The sequence below is a fragment of the Leucopleurus acutus genome (genome assembly GCF_964270905.1).
Source record: "Leucopleurus acutus genome assembly, chromosome: 4".
NCBI lineage: Eukaryota > Metazoa > Chordata > Mammalia > Artiodactyla > Delphinidae > Leucopleurus > Leucopleurus acutus.
The window spans coordinates 42780293-42798411 of NC_139146.1; the positions used below are offsets into that span (position 1 = coordinate 42780293).

General features: G+C 37.5%; 1 protein-coding gene across 2 annotated transcripts; it reads left to right on the forward strand.

The window, feature by feature from the left end:
• Positions 1-2438: 2438 nt before the first annotated feature.
• C1QTNF7 (C1q and TNF related 7) lies at positions 2439-17764 on the forward strand (the record flags this gene model as incomplete). Of its 2 annotated transcripts, none has more annotated exons than XM_082837902.1 (3): positions 2439-2460; positions 11216-11461; positions 17133-17764. In XM_082837902.1, the coding sequence occupies 2 exons, from the start codon at positions 11224-11226 to the stop codon at positions 17762-17764; spliced, it is 870 nt and encodes a 289-aa protein (XP_082694028.1). The 2 variants fall into 2 exon arrangements, with proteins under 2 accessions (XP_082694028.1, XP_082694027.1); XM_082837901.1 differs by lacking the exon at positions 2439-2460 and adding an exon at positions 5126-5150.
• Positions 17765-18119: the final 355 nt, after the last annotated feature.

The window sequence follows — 18119 nt, forward strand, 5'->3', positions numbered from 1 at the left end:
AGAATTCTAGGGGCATTCTTGGTTCAAATGGGGTACGTCTACTTCTATCCCAGGCAGAAAGTGAAAAACAAAAGTTTTGTCCACTAGTCTTGTTGCTTTAGCTGCCACCAAATTGCCACACTCTAATTGTGCAGAATCTAGTAGATGCTTGTCCATTTGTAGGAGATGCTCTCACTAACCCTGGTACTACCGCCTTACTAAGTTTTAGTATAATGACCCTCTTAATTCTCCACTGTTCCCCAAAGGAGAGCTGTGATGACAGAATCACTGAAGACAGACGAACTTTCAGCTTCATCCATGTACTCCACCAAAACCAGCCACCCCCAAATCCTTTAATGCTTTTGGCCCAGACTCCCAAGCACCTCCCTCTCAATTCCATTCTGTGGTCCACAGTATTTTTTCTTCACAGCAGGCTTTGGACCAAACCAACCCTGTCATCCATGACTAATTTCTTTAAGTTTACATCATGGAAAGAAGGGGCTGGGTCCTTGGTTCCTTCCTTTCCAGAAGGCCCTGGATGCTTTAAGTAAATAACCTCAACCCCTCTCCAGCCAAGGGTCCCTGAGAGGAAAACCTTCATCAAACCACTACCAAGTGCTTCCCTTTATGCGGAGAGTCACCTGAGTAACCTCTCTCAATATCAAGTATCCCCTTCCAGGTGACTTGTATCTCTACTTGTATGTAAGGTGTAGAGTGGCTGACATTACTTTTTAAGCTCCACCTCATGAGGCACAAGATGAGAGAATATTAAGAACGGTGAGAAAACTTAGAAATAATCAAGGACAACCAATTTATTTTTTTATATCTTTATTGGAGTATAATTGCTTTACAATGTTGTGTTAGTTTCTGCTGTACAACAAAGTGAATCAACTATATGTATACATATATCCCCATATCCTCTCCCTCTTGAGCCTCTCTCCCACCCTCCCTATCCCACCCCTCTAGGTCATCACAAAGCATCGAGCTGATCTCCCTGTGCTATGCAGCAGGTTCCCACTAGCTATCCATTTTACATTCGGTAGTGTATAAATGTCAGTGCTACTCTCTCACTTTGTCCTAGCTTCCTCTTCCCCCCCACCCCGTGTCCTCAAGTCTGTTCTCTACCTCTGCGTCTTTATTCCTGCCCTGCCACTAGGTTCATCAGTACTGTTTTTTTAGATTCCATATATGTGTGTTAGCATACAGTATTTGTTTTTCTCTTTCTGACTTACTTTACTCTCTATGACAGACTCTAGGTCCATCCACCTCTTTACAAATAACTCAATTTCATTCCTTTTTATAGCTGAGTAATATAAGGACAGCCATTTTATTTTGAGGATGAGGAAACTCTCTCTGATTAAGGTCCTACTCTACTTTAGCAAAAGCTGTGCCTCACTTCTATGCTCAAGGCATTATTTTTATGACTCTATGTTCGAACTCAGATTTTTGACAGCCAATAAATTCAAAAGACTATGTCCTCCAGATGGGAGGGTGGATAGCTAAGGCAAAATAAAGCCCACGAATATTCTTGGTCAAATTTGTGATTCGTGCCCATTTCCCCAACTGGAAATATCTCTTTCAATTTGCATTCTTAATAGCTTGAGAAGAATGGTGGGGAAAGCAAGATAAAAACAAAATTTTTCAGTCACTCAGATTCCATAAACACCATCATGAATTACATACTGCTTTTGTAAGGATATACATGAAGTTCGTATCAAAAGGACAAAAAGAAATTGATAGCACTGAAGATGAGTTGTCATAGGGTCTGGAGAACCATTCTCTCTTTTGAGTTGTGATCCATTCTCTATATGAACAAAGACCTATTAGTCTTCTGAAAATATCCAATCATTTATCCATTCAGAGAACAAAGAAAACAGCAGTACAGTATTCATCACCCTCTTTCATTTTGTAGCACATAGGATGAGGGACCATTTTCCTGCCGTATTTACCCAGAATAGGGACATCTTTCCTTGTTATCTCATGAGACACAATCCCACTTCCAGAATCTGAAGATTCTACATTGAAAATGCTCAAAAAGGGCATAACTTTTTTCTCTAAGTTAACAACTAATTTCCAGTCAGTGAGTAATTTTTTTCCTGAAACATCCACTCAGTGGAAAACAAATGAAGAGGGGGAAAAATTAAGTAAACAAATCTGAAAACGAGGCCACAACACACGGAGATGGAGGTGCCTCTACAGCTAACGGTCAAGAAAAGCAGGCACTTTCAGGTTTAACTCAAACAAAATCGAGGTTTTTAACTGGCCCTGATTGAACCTCACCCAATGAATGACTTTCAGTGCCTCTGGCTCTTTGGGACTAACGGAGAGAATTATTTTTAGCACAACTATTTGGAAACCTCTGAGAACTTGGATCTGTTTTTCTGTCTGGTACCAAAGCAAGATTTTCTCTGAGCTCTCATGAAAGACCCTCAGTCTCTTGTGGATTTAGGATTCTGGAGCAACCCACCATCCCAGAGCAAGGTATGGTGTTTACTCTTTTTTTAGAATTTTGGCAGATGTGGCTGCAATGTCCTATTTCATTATGGTAGCTTTTGAGTTTATTAAACAGATGGCTCTGGAAGAAGAATCCATGAAACTGAAGACCTGGGTTCAAATCTCTGGTCTGACACTAGCTTTGTGACCATAAACAAGTTACCTGACTTCTCTGGACATTGGTTCCCTATCCGACCTACCACAAAAGGGTCCTTGGGAAGATGATACAGGCTTAACGTTGCTCTGTAGATGACAAAATATTTGATAGATGTTAGAACAGATTACTGATGTGCCATCGTAGCCTTTTACATACAGCAGATGGAGCTTTATAAATTATGAACTGTTTATAAGAATAAATATTGATGAATATTTTCCTTCATTCAACTTTTGTTGAACCTCTACTGTAGATCAGTCTTTGTCCTAAATGTTTGTGATAGAGTTTGCATTTTGGTGGAGAAAAAGCAATAGTTAGTCATAACACAATGTGGTTGTGTGGCTATGCTGGGTGGAGTAGAGACAGGAGAGGAAGGGACTTCGTGGCCAACAGAAGAAGCTGTTCTAAGGAGGAAAACCAGGGCCCCAAAGGGAGAGCTGAGGAAGAACAAACAGAAGGCACCGGGGTGTGAGCAGCTCAGGTCTGATCCCGTCTTGTTCACAGTGCACTCCTAGTGCAGCCAGAGGAGGACCAACCCTGCTGTTGTGAAATCCCTTCCCCTGCAGGCCAAGGATATGTCTCGTTTTGGCCTCCATGGTTACCTATCCTCCTCCTAATGAATTCCAAGCAAAACACATCTTCAACTTGAATTAGTAATTGAGCCCTTTGCCATGAAGTAATGTTACAGTTTCCCTCACATGATGTCAGGGAAAACCCAAGTGTTTAGAGACAAAAGAGCTCAGTTCAAATCCTGCCTGGGCCATTTTTAGGGCTGTGTGGACTTGAACCCTCAGACTCTCTATTTTATTATTTGTAAAGTGAAGATAATAGCACCAACTTCATAAAAGTGGTGTGGGGATTGAGTAAATGGTGTCTTGAAAGCACAGTAATAAGAATACTAGTAGGTTCCATACATCCCAATTAATCTTTTTTTTTTTTTTTTGCGGTACGCGGGCCTCTCACTGTTGTGGCCTCTCGTGTTACGGAGCACAGGCTCCGGACATGCATGCTCAGCGGCCAAGGCTCACGGGCCCAGCCGCTCCGCGGCATGTGGGATCTTCCCGGACCGGGGCACGAACCCGTGTCCCCTGCATCGGCAGGCGGACTCTCAACCACTGTGCCACCAGGGAAGCCCCTAATCTTTTTTTACTTAGTTTTTTTGTGGTAAAATATACACAACATAAAACTTGCCAGAGTATACAGTTCTACGGCATTAGGTACATTCACAACGCTGTACAACCATCACCACCATCCATCTCCAGAACTCTTCATCTTCCCCAACTGAAACTCTGTCTTCATTAAACACTCACTCGTCATTTCCCCCTCCCTCCAGCCCTTGGTAATCACCATTCTATTTTCTGTCTTTACAATTTTGATTATTCTAGACACATCATATAAGTAGAATCATGCAATATTTGTCCTTTTGTGACTGGGTTATTTCACTTGGCATCAAAGTCTTCAAGATTCACCCATGTTGTAATATGTGTCAAAAATATCTTCCTTTAAAAGCTGAATAATATTCCATTGTGTGTACGTGCCACATTTTGTTTAACCATTCATCTGTTGATGGACACTTGAGTTGCTTCCACCTTTTGGCTATTGTGAATAATGCTGCTGTGAATATGGATATACAAACATGTCTGAGCCCCTGCTTTCACTTCTTTTGGGTATATCCAGAAATGGAATTACTGGATTATATGATAATTCTATATTAAATTTTTTGAGTAATCACCATACTGTTTTGTACAACAGCTGGACAATTTTACATGTCTACCACATACATTTTAAATTTTTTCCAGCTTTATTGTGATATAATTAACATATAACATTGTGTAAGTTTAAGGTATATGACATGAGGATTTGGTACACATATGTATTGCAAAATGATTAACACAATAAGATTAGTTGACACATCCATCACCTCAGGTAATTATTATTTTTTGTGTGTAGTGAGAACATTTGAGATCAACTCTCTCAGCAACTTTCAAGTGTATGATACAGTATTGTTAATTATAGACACCACATTATACATTAGATCCTCAAAACGTATTCATCTCATAGCTGGAATATCCTTTGTTTGTACCCTTTGGCCAACAACTCCTTGTTTCCTCCACACTTCAGCCCCCGGTAACCACAATTCTACTTTGTTTCTGTGAGTTAAGCTTTTAAAATTTCACATATAATCAAGATAATTTGTCTTTCTCTGTCTGATTTATTTCACTTAGCATAATGCCTTCAAGGTTCATCCATGTTGTCACAAATGACAGAATTTCCTTCTTTTTTGTGGCTGAATAATATTCCATTGTATATTTTATACACACACAGACACACACACGTGCACACACACACACACACACACACACACACACACACATATATCACATTTTCTTTATCCATTCATCTGTTGTTGGAAATTTAGGTTTCTCCCATGTCTTGGCTATTGTGAACAATGCTGCTATGAACATTGGGGTGCACGTACCTTTTCAAATTAGAGTTTTCATGGGAATACAGACATCTCTTCAAGGTAATGATTTTCATTTCCTTCAGATAAATACTACCCAAAAGTGATATTGCTGGATCACATGGTACTTCTATTTTTAATTTCTTGAGGAATCTCCATATTGTTTTCCCTAGTGGCTGTACCAGTTTATATTCTCACCAACAGTGTACAGTATTCCTTTTCTCCATGTTCCCACCAACACTTGTTATCTCTGGTCTTTTTACGATGGCCATTCTAACAGGTGTGAGGTGATAGCTTATTGGGTTTTTTTTCATTTTCAATTTGCTGATAATAAGTGATGTTGAGCATCTTTTCATGTACCTGCTGTCCATTCATATGTCCTCTTTGGCAAAATGTCTATTCAGATTCTTTACCCATTTTTAATTGGATTATTTGGTTTTTAGTATTGAGTTATATGAGTTCTTTATGTATTTTGGATATTAACCTCTTCTCAGATACATGAGTGGCAAATTTTATCCCCCATAGGTTGCCTATTCATTTTGTTGATCATTTTTTTTGCTGTGCAGCTTTTTAGTTTGGTGTAGTCCCACTTGTTTATTTTTGCTTTTGTTGCTTATGCTTTTGGTGCCATATTCAAAAAACTGTTGCCAAGACCAGTGTCAAGTGCTTTCTCCCTGTGTGTTCTTCCAGAGGTTTTATGATTTTAGGGCTTACATTTAAGTCCTTAACCCATTTTGAGTTATATTTTTGAGTGGTGTGAGATAGGGTTCCAATTTCTTTTTTTTTTTTTGCATGTGAATATCTAGTTTTTTCCAACACCATTTATTTATTGAAGAGACTATATTTTGCCTGGTGAGTATTCTTGGCTCCCTTGTCAAGTATTAGTTGACCATGTATGCATGGGCTTATTTTATTTTATAATAAAGAAAAAACATGTTATTTACTGAAAGCTCTCAAACTGTGGGCACATTTTCTAGAAGTTAAATCTTTGCACTGATTTATTCAGTATTTCTCCAAGTATTTTCCATAGCTAGTTTAGCAAAAACTAAGGGTTTTATGACTTAAAATATTTACAAAACACTATATACTACATTCCTGCATTACAGATTCAAAATATACATTAACATGAAGGTTTGAAATCTATAGTACCACAAAGTATTATAATTTTTAAAATGGGTATTTAAAAAAATTAAAGATCTGTTACTTTGTAATCCTTACAGAAAAGTAAGATAGAGAATCATTTACAACTAACATCCAGGACAGATCTGTTCAAATTAACAATATTTCCAGAGCTTTGATTTTCTAACTCCAAAGGAGCACACTAGTGGAAAAAAATAATACATTTTAGCACATATTCTGCATAAATTTACATAATTCAATGTAATATTTCAAAGTATTTTGTATGAGGAGTGACTGCTAATGTGTATGTTTCTTTTTGTAGTTTTAAAAATGTTCTAAAATTAGATTATGGTGTACATTGAATTGTATACTTAAATTGGTCAGTTTTATGGTGTGTAAATTAAATCTCAAAAAGCTGTTTAAAAGTATTGTAATGTGTATAGAGCCATGACTCACATAGTTCATTCCCAGTCAGAATAACCAAATTCATCACAAACCAGTGGGGCAGTGGTTGAAGGATGGAATTTTTAATACAAGGTGTTGAAAATATAAAGTTGGATCCCTACCTCACACATTTTAATCAGAAAGACTCCAATGGCTCAAATTTTAAAGGTGAAAAAATGAAAATAAAATTGAAAGAAAAGTGGGAGAATTCTTTTTATTATCTTGAAGTGGGGAAGACCTTCTAAACACAAGAAATTGAGCCCCCAAAAGTGTCTTCAAGATAAAAAGATTTTTTAAAATACATGAATGAAGTGAAAAAACAAACTGGGAAAAGCTATTTGCTGCTCATGTCATAAACCACATGCAAAGAATATACATATAAATATCTATCGCACTATTGTTTGTAATATCACAAGAATAAAAATGTCCCAAGTATCCATCAATAAGTGACTTGTTAAATATAATAGATTCTTACGATGGATATTCCACAGCGACTAAAAAAAGAATGAGGCAGCTCTATCTATATACTGATATCTCCAAGCTAAGTGGAAAAGCAAGGTGCAGGAATTTGCATACAGTATGCCTACAGGCGGAAGGACCCACAAGAAACTAGCAAAAGTGATTGCCTCTAGAGAGGGAACCTACATGTCTGGGAGACTGAGAGGAAAGAGAAGAGATTTCCTTTTCATTGCACATCTTTTTTTTAATTTTATGAAGGTGCATGTTTTATCTATATAAAAATAAATATTTTAAATACTTTAGACTATACAAAGTTAAAACAACTTAAATCCTTTATCTGTATTTCTCAAACAGATACTGCAAAAGGGACCCATAGACCCCAGGAATATTTCTTTAAATTCTCTTTCCTCTTTCTTTTGTAATATTCTCATATTCCATAATTTCTATCTAGTCTTTTTCCCACAAAAATCACACCTTCCCCGCCCCCAAAATCTCCTTTGCCCTCAGCCTGAGTTTTTTGTGCTAAGCACTACTCTACGTGGTTGGAGACATCAATGGCTAACACAAAGATCCCTGCCCTCATGAAGCTTACATTCTATCAGATAGAGATATTTACAAATTTAAAAGCGTAATAAAATTAAGAATAATCTAGTAAATTAGAGGATGATGAGTACAATGGAGAATAGAAAAAAACAGAACAGAAAGAGGGCACGTCATGGATAGGAGAAGGTCGTTTGCAATGTTAGATGAAGAGGTGAAGGTTGGCTTTCATGAAATGGTAGCGTTTCAACAAAGGCAGAAGCAGATGAGGGAGGGAGACATATAGGCATCTCGGAGAAGAGAGCTCCAGACAGAGGGAAGAGACAGTGTGAAGGCCCTAAGGCAGAGCGTATCTGGCATCTTCGAGAAACAACAAGGAGTCCAGTGTGACAGATGAGGAAGTGGGAATAGAGTAGAAGAAGATGAAGTCAGGGAGGTAAGAAAGGTGGGCAACCAATCAAGTAGGGCCTTGTAGACCATGTACCATGAGGCTTTTGACTTTTAAATGAAATGAAGAACCATTACAAGATAATGCCACTGTAGTTTTCCATTATAACCCACACCCCTTTGTCATCCTGACGATTTGAGTCCCAAGCCTCAACCCAAGCCACTCACCATCATGTCATCATCACAGGTCAGGTGCCACAACACCTCGTCCCTCAATTCTGATGAGGATTATTAATGGATAACCATTCTGAGTGCCTTTCAAAGTATTCTAACTAGGAATGCTTTCAGCATTTAAACTACTGTGCAGACAATATTCTAGTGCATTTGTCAAAGAATTGCAAACCATTTGTTCAATGAATATCTTTGTTTCAGTTGTTTTAATTTATTCTTTCTTTGAGTACTTTTGCCTGGCTCTTGGAAATATTAACATCCTTCTTTCAAGCACATCTTTAAAATTTTTGCATCCTCTATCCATCATAACCTCAACTCTGACCACACGCTCCTTCATAGACTGATCCCCAACTATTGTCATGTGTGTTCTCAGCATCTCCACCAGTGTCTGAGATGCCACTGCCCAAAGCACCTTCTCACCAGATCGTTTCAAGTCCCTCTTAGGACCAGCTCCTGGCTTCAGCTACAGCATTGCATTCCATGTCTGGTTAAAAGCCTCCTTATAAGTATCTGTTCTCCTCTTTTAAATCCCTTCTCAAAGCTTCCTCTAATCAGTTTTTTGCAAGGTGGAAGATCTAGCAATTTAATCATTCTGTCTTGTTTTAACTGACAAGGGTTTGAATAAAAGATTCTTTCCATTTTCTTTCATCTGAGGCACCTTTGGAAGGGCTGGAATGTTTATCTATCTGCTGGGCTTTTCAGAACGTGCCTTAATCCCAGATGAGTAATAAGATAAATAATTTTGAGTTTGTGTTCTATAAGCAGACGGGGCATAGAAAAATGTTCCCTTTGATTTTTTTCGGTGGGGGGATAAGGGCACTGGTAACATGGAAGTGTGGTCAAGGATACAGAGCCTATATTTGGATAAGTTGCTTCAGTTTTTCACCAATTAGATTTCTAGGAATCAGACTTATTTTGAACTACATGTGCACACTATGTTTTTCTCAGTTTGTCATTCCTATGCTCTGGCAAATTTCTGGATCTAATTCCAAGATGTTACAATTCCCTCATGGGTGCTATAAAAGTGGTACAGTGTGCTGGTTAATTTTCTGATGTGGCTGTCAAAAAAAAAGAAACTCTATCCAATTGCTTTTCCCACATGTTATGATTATCTCCTTTTGGCAAGTATACACCAGGCATATACATTAAGCATTGTACAGATTTCTTTTTTTTATTTTATTGATGTATAGTTGATTTACAATGTTGTGTTAATGTCTTCTGTACAACAAAGTGACATATATATACATTCTTCTTCACATTCTTTTCCATAATGGTTTGTCAAAGGATAATGAGTATAGTTCCCTGTGCTATACAGTAGGACCTTGTTATTTATCCATCCTATATATAATAGTTTGCCTCTGTTAATCCCAAACTCCCAATCCTTCCCTCCCCTACACCCTCTCCCTTGGCAGTCACAAGTCTGTCCTCTATATCTGTGAGTCTGTTTTCATTCTGTAGATATGTTGATTTGTATCATATTTTAGATTCAACATATAAGTGATATCATATGGTATTTGATATGGTATCATATCTTTCTCTTTCTTACTTTGCATAGTATGATAATCTCTAGGTCCATCCATGTTGCTGCAAATGGCATTATTTCATTCTTTTTTATGGCTAATATTTCACTGTGTATGTGTGTGTGTGTGTATGCATATATATATACCACATATTCTTTATCCATTCATCTGTCGATAGACTTTTAGGTTGTTTCCACAGATTTCTTATTAAAGCATAGGTCCAACCATGCAATAACTGCTCATTTATACCACCCCAGAATCACATGTATACTCCCACCCAAGATGCTGATAGCTTTAAGACATTAGCCTAGAAAATCAAGTGTCCCAAGCCTACACTACACACCTCTCAGCCTATATGCCAAATATGATGCTAATAAATGATCCATCATTCTCAGTGGCCAGGCTTTGTGGAGGGAAAAACCAAATCCCATTAGATCAGAGCTGAAGAGATCTGTTGCCTGCTTCACTCAGACCATGTGGCAACATGTGTGATTTAATTTCACTCAGCTCTTTAATTGAGCCCCAGTGCTAACAGCTTAATGGGACAGTAGGGCATTATATCCTGCAGATTTTAAATTAAAGTTTGAGACAACTACACTCAGGACATGCACAGTACTCCAATTAACACTAATTGGCATTACACATGATTATCAAATGAAAAACATGATTTTCCTGAAAATGTCACTTCCTTTCTCTTGCTTTAAAAAGCCTATAAATTCTAAGAAAACGACTGTGGAAGCATGCAAAGATTAGATATAAAGATGTCTATCTATCATGGTGTTTATACTAGCAGAAAACTGGAAGCAAATGTCTATAATGGGGAATGTTGTACCTAAAGGATAGTAGAGGCAAATGCAACAATTTTTTAATGTTATGAATAATTTTTGACATGGAAAGATGCTCACGATATATTGTTAAGTGAAAAAAAGTTAAAGACTTGCAGGAATGTCATAACATCACTTTTCTTCATAGCATAGAAAGAAAACACCAGAAGGATGTATACGTCAAAATGTAAAGAGTAATTATCTGTGAGTGGTGAGAATAACTTTAATGTTTATCTTATTCATTTGCATCTCTAATTTTCCTTTTAAAAATGTGTACTTTTGCAAAAGCAAAACATTGTTTTTCAAAGTCCACCATTGATTCCTGCAGAAAAGAAAATGCAAATGCAACAAAGTGATTTATTCTGGAATTTTTTTAAATCTTCACTGACTTCATCTCCACCAACCCTTGTGTGGGGCACTGAGAACTCTCTATCAATAAAGTGCTAATAATTTTCAATGGAATTATTAGGGCAAACAGGGTATTTAGACACACATGGAGAGGTGAGCCCTGGGGTGAATTTTTGCAAATGTCCATTCTCATGTTCAGTTATGCCAAAAACCCCACCTAACAGGGTGCATTTATGTCCGTGTGTTTCTCTTCCAGAGCCAAAGATGTTTGTCTTGCTCTATGTTACAAGTTTTGCCATTTGTGCGAGTGGACAACCTCGGGGTAATCAGTTCAAAGGAGACAGCTACTCCCCAAGATATATCTGTAGCATTCCTGGCTTACCTGGACCTCCAGGCCCCCCTGGAACAAATGGTTCCCCTGGGCCCCATGGTCGGATCGGCCTTCCAGGACGAGATGGTAGAGACGGCAGGAAAGGAGAGAAAGGTGAAAAGGGGGCTGCAGGTAATGAATGAAGTTCCATTAAAAAAAACCCTCTGTCACCCCCACCTGAAAATCACTCCCTTGTTTTGTTGCTTTTTCTAATGAGAATTGCCCTTTAAATCCCTTCTCAACTTCACCTTCATTAATCGTAACAATTTACTGAGTCCTCACTATGCTTCAGATACTGCTCTAAACCCTCTACCTGCATTCTCATTGCATCGTAATGACAACTCTTTCAAGGGGACGTGATCACGTTTTATACATGAGAACACAGAGCGGTAGCATGATTAAATGAATTGCTGAAGATGGAAGTGCATGTCTAGTGACTGGCAGAGCTGGAGTCATCTAGAACATCTGATGTCCGTGACCTCTGGGCTGGTACAGCCAGCGGGCAATGGCTGCGTGTGAGACAGCATGGATGGATAGACAGACAGATGGATGGGGAGGAGACAGAGAGATGAAGGAGAGGCAGGAACTAGGAGCCAAAAGCACAGGGGCCATCCTGCTCTGCACTCATATCCTTAACAAAGACACAAAAGGCTTACTTGTCACAAAGGAAATGACAATAATACTGTATAGCCTACCTTTCCTAGTTCAACACTCTCCCACCTGTCCTGTAGCAGCTGAAATATAGATGTCGTATTGCTCTTTACAGCAACACAATTGTGTCCTACTCTTTCAGTAATTTTCACTTTTTTCCCACAAATAAGTTGGCCCATGAAGCTTGCCAGATTCTGCAATCCTTCAAAGTAAACTGAATTGAAACTCTAGTAAGGCTGTGTTAACCCTAAAAGAGGAAAATTTGGATGGAATCAATCTTTGAAAACAAGTTTCTGAGTGTAAAATGTGGAACAAAAGACAGGAAGAAAAAGTCAGTAGATCTAAGAAATACATCTCTATCTAGTCATTGCACGTGATTTACTGGTATTATATGAAACAATATCACAATATATATTCAGAAGATTAGATACCAATTCATTGCTGAATTTATCATGCAGAAAATATTTGGCAAATAAGAAGCTACTGAATCTATGACCCTTAATCAACACTAGATAAAGTATCTTTAGGTAAATTTTCAACATCAGATAAAGAACTTTTCATTTGGAGCTTACATTTCATCTTTCAAAGGCTCTATTTGATAGCACATATGAACACTCTTACTGCTGTATCATGATCATGAATACGTTTGAAATCCTATAATAATAACACCAGGATCATAGTTAGATATTACTGGCCCTTTTAGTTTATTGTGTCTAGAAGCAATAATGTAGGAGTCACAGAAACATTCACTGGAGTCAGAAAGACATGACATCTTCAATTACTAACAGCATCCTTGAGAAGAAAACCTCTTTGAGCCTCGGTTTCCTTATTTGTAAGTTGGGGGTAGTAAGTGTCATTGTGAAATTAAGGAAGATAATACATGCAAAGTACTCAACAGAATAAGTGCCATGTAGTAAGCATTCCGTAACTGTTTGCTGTTATTATTTATTACACTGTGATCTGCAAATATTAGTCTCAGCTAAGTTTGTGAATATCCAAAGCCATATAATAAACTAGAAATGAGCTATCCATTTCATGAGGTAGTTCTAGTGTTATTTAAAGATATGTATATGGATATGTATTCAGAGCAAATTGAATGTTTGTAACTGCTACAATTTTAACCATATATGAGATCAGCTATCCCCCATATTCATCAATCCATTCACTCATCCATCCATTCATGCATTTTTCATTCAACAAATATTTTTGTGCACCTCTTGCTCTCCAGTATTGTTCTAAACCAGTGTTTCTCAACCTCCACACTGATGATATTTGGGCCCAAATAATTATTAACTGTGGGATGGCTATCTGGTGCATTGAATGACATTTAGCAGCATCCCATTTGATGTCAGTGACATCTCCCACCAATTGTGACAACCAAAATGTCTTATGGCATTGCCAACTTTCCCTTGGTGGGCAGTGTTTAATTGCCCCCAGTTGAGAACACTGTTCTAGGGAATGCAAACATGAACAAGACATTGTCCCTGACTTGATAAGCAAACATTTGGGTGGGGGAGGCCAATATGGAAACACATGATTACAATATGTCACTATCATCATCATCACCATCATCACCATTAATTAAGAACTTACTGTGTGTCAGCAATTTTACATTTAGTACTTAATTTCAGCCATAACTTTATTAGCTAAAATTATAATCAATAATAATAATAATGTTACAAATGACAAAATTGAGATTCAAAAGTAAAAAAGACTTTCCCAACCTTAGTTATTTAAATCCAATATATATTGATCCATATACACAAGTAAGGATATACAACAGCTAAGAAAGGTAAGAATGCCTTTGTGGTCAATGAAGAGAAGCACACCTCATTTACAAACAATAAGAACAGAGTCCTGTGGCTTTGAGAATTAGCTTTTAATGTGGCTGGAACTGGACACAACTTGGTTGGAAGCTTCTGCTTCCTGTTTCCCCTTTAATACCATATATGTCTTCTCATTCATCCCTACCACATCCACCTCAACCCCCTGGCAAGGTCAAGTATATGTCTTCTCCAACTTCCCTCCTCTAAATTACAAATGCAGAGTTTATTATACTGAATTATCAATTCTCTGTAAAAATATCTGTCTCCCTCACGGGTCTATAGCAATTATTGTGGGGGCATATTTTTAAAATTTAATTTAATGCGAATGCACATCCATATAAATATCTTCAAATAACACTAGAACCACCTCATGAACAGATTATTCTACTTCATTATATGGCTTTGGATATTCATTAACTTAGCTATGGCCCATATTTGCAGATCACAACATAATATGTCATAACAGCTAACTTGAGGGTAGGACAGGTGTCATTCATGTCAATGGCATTCAGCCCTTGGAACAGTGCCTGGCATGTAGTGGATGACCAATCAGTATTAGATGGTTTAGATAAATGTATGCATGCACACATACATATATGATGGATGGATGGATGGATGGAAAAAAGAAATGGCACTGAAGAAAAAAATCCTTGTAAGCTTGTTTTGTGGAGAACTAAGAAGAAATTCTTTCTCTCTAAGCTTCAGTATCTAAGCATAGACTAACACTCCATAATTCTCCTCTCTACCCAGCATATGTCTGACTGAATAGGGAGGGGGAATGATTTATTCCTTCATTCCATTCTTCATTAATTGGCTTTTATCACAAGGGTAAATCCTTCATGCAAACAGAAAGAATTACTGTAAATTATTACCACTAGTCCCTGATTATCTAACTCTCAGCAGTTCAAAATATTAAATAGCTATAGAGATCCAAGTGTTGAGATTATAAAGATCTTTTCACGGCTAGCATTGTAAAATTGCATCTTAGTATTTACGGTTTGGTCTCAAAGAATTTTCAAGAGGATGAAACCTCAAGCAATCTAGTCCAACACCTTCATTTCAAGAACTGGGAAACTAAAGTCAGAGAGGTAAAGCCCCTCCTTCACAGTCACCTAACTAATCCATGGCTGAATTAGGGCTTGTCAAGTCTACTGAGTCACTGTTTACTACTTTCCCAATGGCTTTAGAGTGAATTTAGATCCAATTTCTTCATAGTACAAATGGGGCATTTGAAACTAAGACAATAAGTGACTTGCCCAAAGTTATAGAGGCAAAGAAATTTCAGTGCATAATGAAATTTAATGGCAGAAATTGTTACTGATGCCAAAATGTTTTTTTATTGATACATCAGTCACTGGTGAAGACAGCAAAAGTTAGCTCCTATTGAAAATAAAATAACAATGTATAAGTTGTAGTCCTTGATTCAAAAGTTAATTTAATAGTAAAATAGTATTCATATTTCATTTCTACCAAAAAGAAACAAACACTGAAAGATTAGACTATTATGTCCTTATTTCCAGAAACAGATACCAGTTTGTTTTGGCTGGGGCTAGTGGAATTTCGACTTAATAACAAAAGTCATCTAGAGCTGGAGGATGGTCCTATGACCAGTAACAATGCTGATCCTAGTCACCAAAAACGGGTTACATTCATTATTAGCATTTTCTATGCATCATAAATTATTATACAACCTCTTTCTAAAACTACTGAAACAAAATACTTGATGTTTTAAGGGTAAAGCTTTAATTCTCCTGAAACTTGTATTATCCAGAACACTTCATTGCTAAATTTGCCAAATAACTGAAAAATGATCAAATTCATACATTGATGTATGTGTAATATTCAAATAAATGATATCAAAGCACTATCAAGATAAAAGGTTTAGCTTAATAAAAGTTCCTGAGAACAAATACATAGTTAAGAGTAAAAGTACACAATATAACAACAATATGCTTTCCCTGACTACAAAAGTGCATTACAAATTACCAATCATTTGGATACTTTTCAAGACAATATTTATGGAATGGATTTGGCCATAAAATTGAATGACATTTTTTATGCTTTTAAGTCACTGTTATTACATATAAGGTTTAAAAATTAAATAGATTTTGCTTATCACTTTCAACCCATGGTCACAATTTCTCTACATTTAGCCTATGGTTGACCTGTAGATATAAATATCTGAATAAACAGAAAATATTCCAGTATGATGATTTTGAATTTGTTGAAATCCTTTCACAGCCCTTATGTATTTTCTACAAATATGGAGACCCAGAGAAAGTAAAGGACTTGCCTAAAATAATACAACCATTTAGCTGTAGAGCCAAAAAGAATTAAAGGTTTTTTATTTCAGCCCCAAAAGTAAGAGGCATTTTGATGAAGGAGAAACATCATTAGGCTAAGACTTGGATTCCAGTCCTAGTCTTGCTACTGAAGCAAGTTTCTTCACCCTTCTGGGATTCAGTTTTCTCCTTCAAAAATGAACTCCTGCACAGTGGTGGCAGTCACTGTTGTTTGGTTATCATGACATATTGAAGAGCCCTTACTGTGGTGCACTTTACAAATGACACTCTGGCCACTGTCCCAGATGTTCAGATGCCAGAGTCAGGCAGGCATGAGTTCAGATCACAGCTCCATCACTCCCTAGCTCTGCTTCCTTGAGCAAACTAATTTCTCCATTGCTCAGTTTTCTCATCTACAGCGGAAGTAATAATAATTCTTAGTTCATAAAGTTGTGCAGGGCTTAAAGAAGATAATGCATGCACCTAAAGCATTGACCCTGATACATTGTAAATGTTCAATAAATATGAGCTAATCTCACTTTAACTTTTTATTGGGTTGGCCAAAAAGTTCATTCGGGTTTTTCCAAACCCAAACAAAACTTTCTGGCCAACCCAATATTAATAATCCTGATAGAAGTAGAATGGTGCATAAGACTAAGTAGCCTCTAAGGATTCATCTTGTTCTGTCTTCCCCCATGACCTCACTCTGGGGAATAATATCATGCTCCTTGAATTCCTCCTATAGAGATAACTATCTATATGTGTCTAATTTAGCAGCAGGTAATCTGTCATCAAAATGAGGGTTACTTATTTTAAATTAATCAGTTTTAAATGATTTCTTACATATTCAGGAAAATTTTCTTGACATTTTGATGAAATTTTTCTATTTCCATTTTAGTGCATCAGTGATTTATTTAAATATTAATTATGTAGTAGTATACTGTTGAAAGTTGACTGAGAAAAACAATTTAGGGTATGTGGGCATGTTGTTTGTGACTCTATATTTACAGAAACTGTTAATTAAACTATAAACTCTTTTTGAAGGTTTGAGAGGTAAGACTGGACCACTGGGCCTTGCTGGAGAGAAAGGGGACCAAGGAGAGACTGGGAAGAAAGGACCCATGGGACCTGAGGGAGAAAAAGGAGAAGTAGGTCCTGTTGGGCCTCCTGGACCAAAGGGAGACAGAGGAGAGCAAGGGGACCCAGGGCTGCCTGGTGTTTGTAGATGTGGAAGCATCGTGCTCAAATCTGCCTTTTCTGTTGGCATCACAACAAGCTACCCAGAAGAAAGATTACCAATTATATTTAACAAGGTCCTCTTCAATGAAGGAGAGCACTACAACCCTGCAACAGGGAAGTTCATCTGTGCTTTCCCAGGAATCTATTACTTTTCTTATGATATCACATTGGCAAATAAGCATCTGGCAATTGGGCTAGTACACAATGGGCAGTACCGGATAAAGACCTTTGACGCCAACACAGGAAACCATGACGTGGCTTCAGGGTCCACAGTCATCTATCTGCAGCCAGAAGATGAAGTCTGGCTGGAGATCTTCTTCACTGACCAGAATGGCCTCTTCTCGGACCCAGGTTGGGCAGACAGTTTGTTCTCTGGATTTCTCCTATATGTTGACACAGATTATCTAGACTCCATATCAGAAGACGATGAGCTCTGATGAGGACTGCTGGTCTGAATGTCCCAGGATCCTTGTGGCAGACAAACTGATTTAATCTGGGGCCCTGGAAGGTGGGACAAGCAGAAATAAGATCCAAAAAGACACCCACTCAGATTCCAGAGAATTTACAGATAGTTCTAGCAGAATTTATTAAAACAGGTTGAACTACCAAACCATTGAAACCACACCAAAATGAATTCTATAAAACAATAACCCCAGATATGTTTTCTCAAAAGTGATGTTCATAAATATTTAAACAAATTAAAGACAATGTTACAAATTTTCTATTAAATTCCCTGAGTGCTAAAACCAGCTGGCAATGATATTATATCATTAAATCTTCATACAATTACAT